At 36.5% G+C, this 2,608-nt stretch overlaps 1 protein-coding gene across 1 annotated transcript; it reads left to right on the forward strand.

The window, feature by feature from the left end:
- The first annotated feature begins 1,471 nt into the window (after window positions 1-1,471).
- On the forward strand, window positions 1,472-2,211 carry LOC112035773 (kiwellin-1). Its single transcript, XM_024068606.2, has one exon. It carries the CDS (start codon window positions 1,497-1,499, stop codon window positions 2,073-2,075), a length of 579 nt encoding a protein of 192 aa, XP_023924374.1. The 5' UTR covers window positions 1,472-1,496; the 3' UTR covers window positions 2,076-2,211.
- The last annotated feature ends 397 nt before the right edge of the window (window positions 2,212-2,608 follow it).

Here is a 2,608-nt window from a genome sequence, read left to right on the forward strand (position 1 = left end):
AGGGAATACTCAATTATTTCTTCAATAAGGAATATTTTTTTACGTCCATACCGAGAAGACTCATTTTCATCCACATCAAGAAAAAATCTTTATTTTTGGTCTAAGGAAACCTAAACCAAATCAGAATAGGAATTTGTTCTAACTCTCAGGTTAGAGAGTCAACCCCATTGAATGCAAAGAAAATGAATTTTGTGGCAGGACTTGGGTTGGGTCCGGTGCACTAGATCCATTGAGATGATGACATGTTGTAAAAAATAAACATGTGTCACCATCCCATCAAATCTAGTGCAACTAAACATTAAACCTAAGCTTTACCCTTTGCAGTAGAAACACATTTATTAATGTGATTGCTTCACAATTCACATAAATATGTTTCATGAAACCTGAATTGGTCAACTCTTAGGAGTTAGGCCGGTGAAAGGACAAGTTCAACAACCCAAAGTGTGCCTAAACTTTCAGAGCAACTTTAATACTTTGAATATGATAAAAGTTCAACTTCAGCGATGAATCTCATTGGTAACAAAGAGAAAGAGGACTTATAAGAACTCCCTAGATGGGTTTTACTTGTCATTTCCATCTTTATATATAGTTTTTTTTCCTCTGCCTGTTCTTCATAGGACGTGAGCGGGAACTGTGGGATTTTGTGTATCATCGTGATACAAAATAAAAATTCTTTCGGATGGAGATGGGTCGAAACCTTCTTCTTTTTCCCCTTCCTTAGAAATACGTTATATATTCTTAGTTATAGAAAAGGGAAAGTTCTAATAGAACTCACATATCCCTATGAATTTGCCATGATCTTCTAGAAAGAAAAACAAGGACTTCCGGTGCCGAGAAAAGATATAAAAAGTCCATGGCACAATAATTTTGACAATTCCCCCTCCCCCCCCCCCCACCCCCCACAAAACAAACAAATTGTGATGGTAACAAAAATGATATTAATTGTAAATTAATAAGAAAAATGATAGGACTATTATTACTATTTAGGGAATTTACAACATTTTCAAAGGAGGTATCTAAGATTAGTGTATTATAAATTAAAAAAAAAAATTATGAAAAAAATTGTTTATACCTCGCCAAAAAAACATAAAGGAGCAAAACTGACGGTGGATTTTGTGACAAATTTCTTTGGGTTGGTAGCCTTTGTCTTCTGTACAATATTTTTCTGCATGTATTTTCTTGCTTGACGAAGACTTTCAAGTTTTCAACTCTGGATCTCATCTACAACAGCTAGTGGATGTACCACTTGGCCTTGGCTTAAGGCCATAGTATCTTCAACTTGTTTGTAAGGTAGGTCATATATGTATTTAAAGAAAAAGCTAACGATCAACTTTTCCGGCGTGAATTTAATTAATTCTGAATAGTAATTTTCTTTTTCCCTAAATCAAATATGATCTTTTTTGACTAGTCGTCTCTCTCAATATATATGTAGCCCACTGCCATGTTAATTTCTTCAAACTAAAAGATCACCAAAGCAAGAGAAGAAATACAACAATATGAAGAACCAAAGTTGTTATAGCTTAGCCTTTGTTCTCTTACTCTTTCTTCTTCTCGTTACAAAGTGGCCAAGCGTTGAAGCTCAGAGTTGCAGGCCAAGTGGAGAGCTTAAGGGAACAAACCCTCCCCCAGGACAATGTAACACTGAGAACGACTCTGAGTGCTGCGTCAAGGGCCAGCTTTACAAAACTTACACTTGTTCACCACAAGTGTCTAGTCGTACAAAGGCTAAGCTAACCCTTAACAGCTTTGAAGAAGGTGGGGATGGTGGTGGAGCATCGGAGTGTGACAATCAGTACCACTCAGATGACACACCTGTGGTGGCACTGTCGACAGGATGGTTCAAGTTTAACAATATGCAGAGATGTTTAAAAGATATTAACATCTATGGCAATGGAAGGAGTGTTCGGGCCATGGTTGTTGATGAGTGTGACTCCACTGTTGGGTGTGATGATGAGCATGCTTATCAGCCTCCATGTCCTTACAATATTGTTGATGCCTCTAAAGCTGTGTGGAGGGCCTTAGAAGTGCCAGAAAGTGATTGGGGAGACTTAGATATATATTGGTCCGATGTATAGTTAATAATCATGCAAAATTTTTATTATTGAGTGTGATTGGTGTAGATTAAAAGTGATGTCACGTTAGGATATGTGAAAATAATGTTATATTGGTATGGGTAAGTGTGTTCTAAACACTTTTCCCTTTTGTTGCTTATTCGTCATTGCTTAGGTATGTGTTCTCTTATGGGTTTAAACTCATTGTCCTCCTTAAATGACAACTTAAGATAATAGGCTGGGTGTTGGACTTGGGCTTGGGTTTTGTCAAAGTTTTCAAATTCGAACTGGATTGGAAGGTCGGACCCTAAAAACCGGGAACCGGAATGAAATCTGGTTTTTTAAACATAGAGAATTGGGTATATGTGTTAATTCCGTGAACCCCTAAAATTGGAGTTAGACCGCATGGTTCATGCAGAACTGGTTGCAAGAACCGTGCGATCCAACCCCTTAGCAAATTTTTTTATTTTTTATTTTTATTTTATAAAAACAACTTAACACAATTTTATTCTACTTAATTAAATTATCCATCTCTTACAAGGAATAAAAAAAAATTA

The sequence above is a fragment of the Quercus suber genome, unplaced genomic scaffold (genome assembly GCF_002906115.3).
Source record: "Quercus suber isolate HL8 unplaced genomic scaffold, Cork oak 2.0 scaffold_373, whole genome shotgun sequence".
In the NCBI taxonomy this organism is placed as follows: Eukaryota; Viridiplantae; Streptophyta; class Magnoliopsida; order Fagales; family Fagaceae; genus Quercus; species Quercus suber.

Bases quoted from the DNA above. Each gene is read 5' to 3' on its own strand.
- LOC112035773 (XM_024068606.2), top strand. From the start codon at position 1,497: ATGAAGAACCAAAGTTGTTATAGCTTAGCCTTTGTTCTCTTACTCTTT.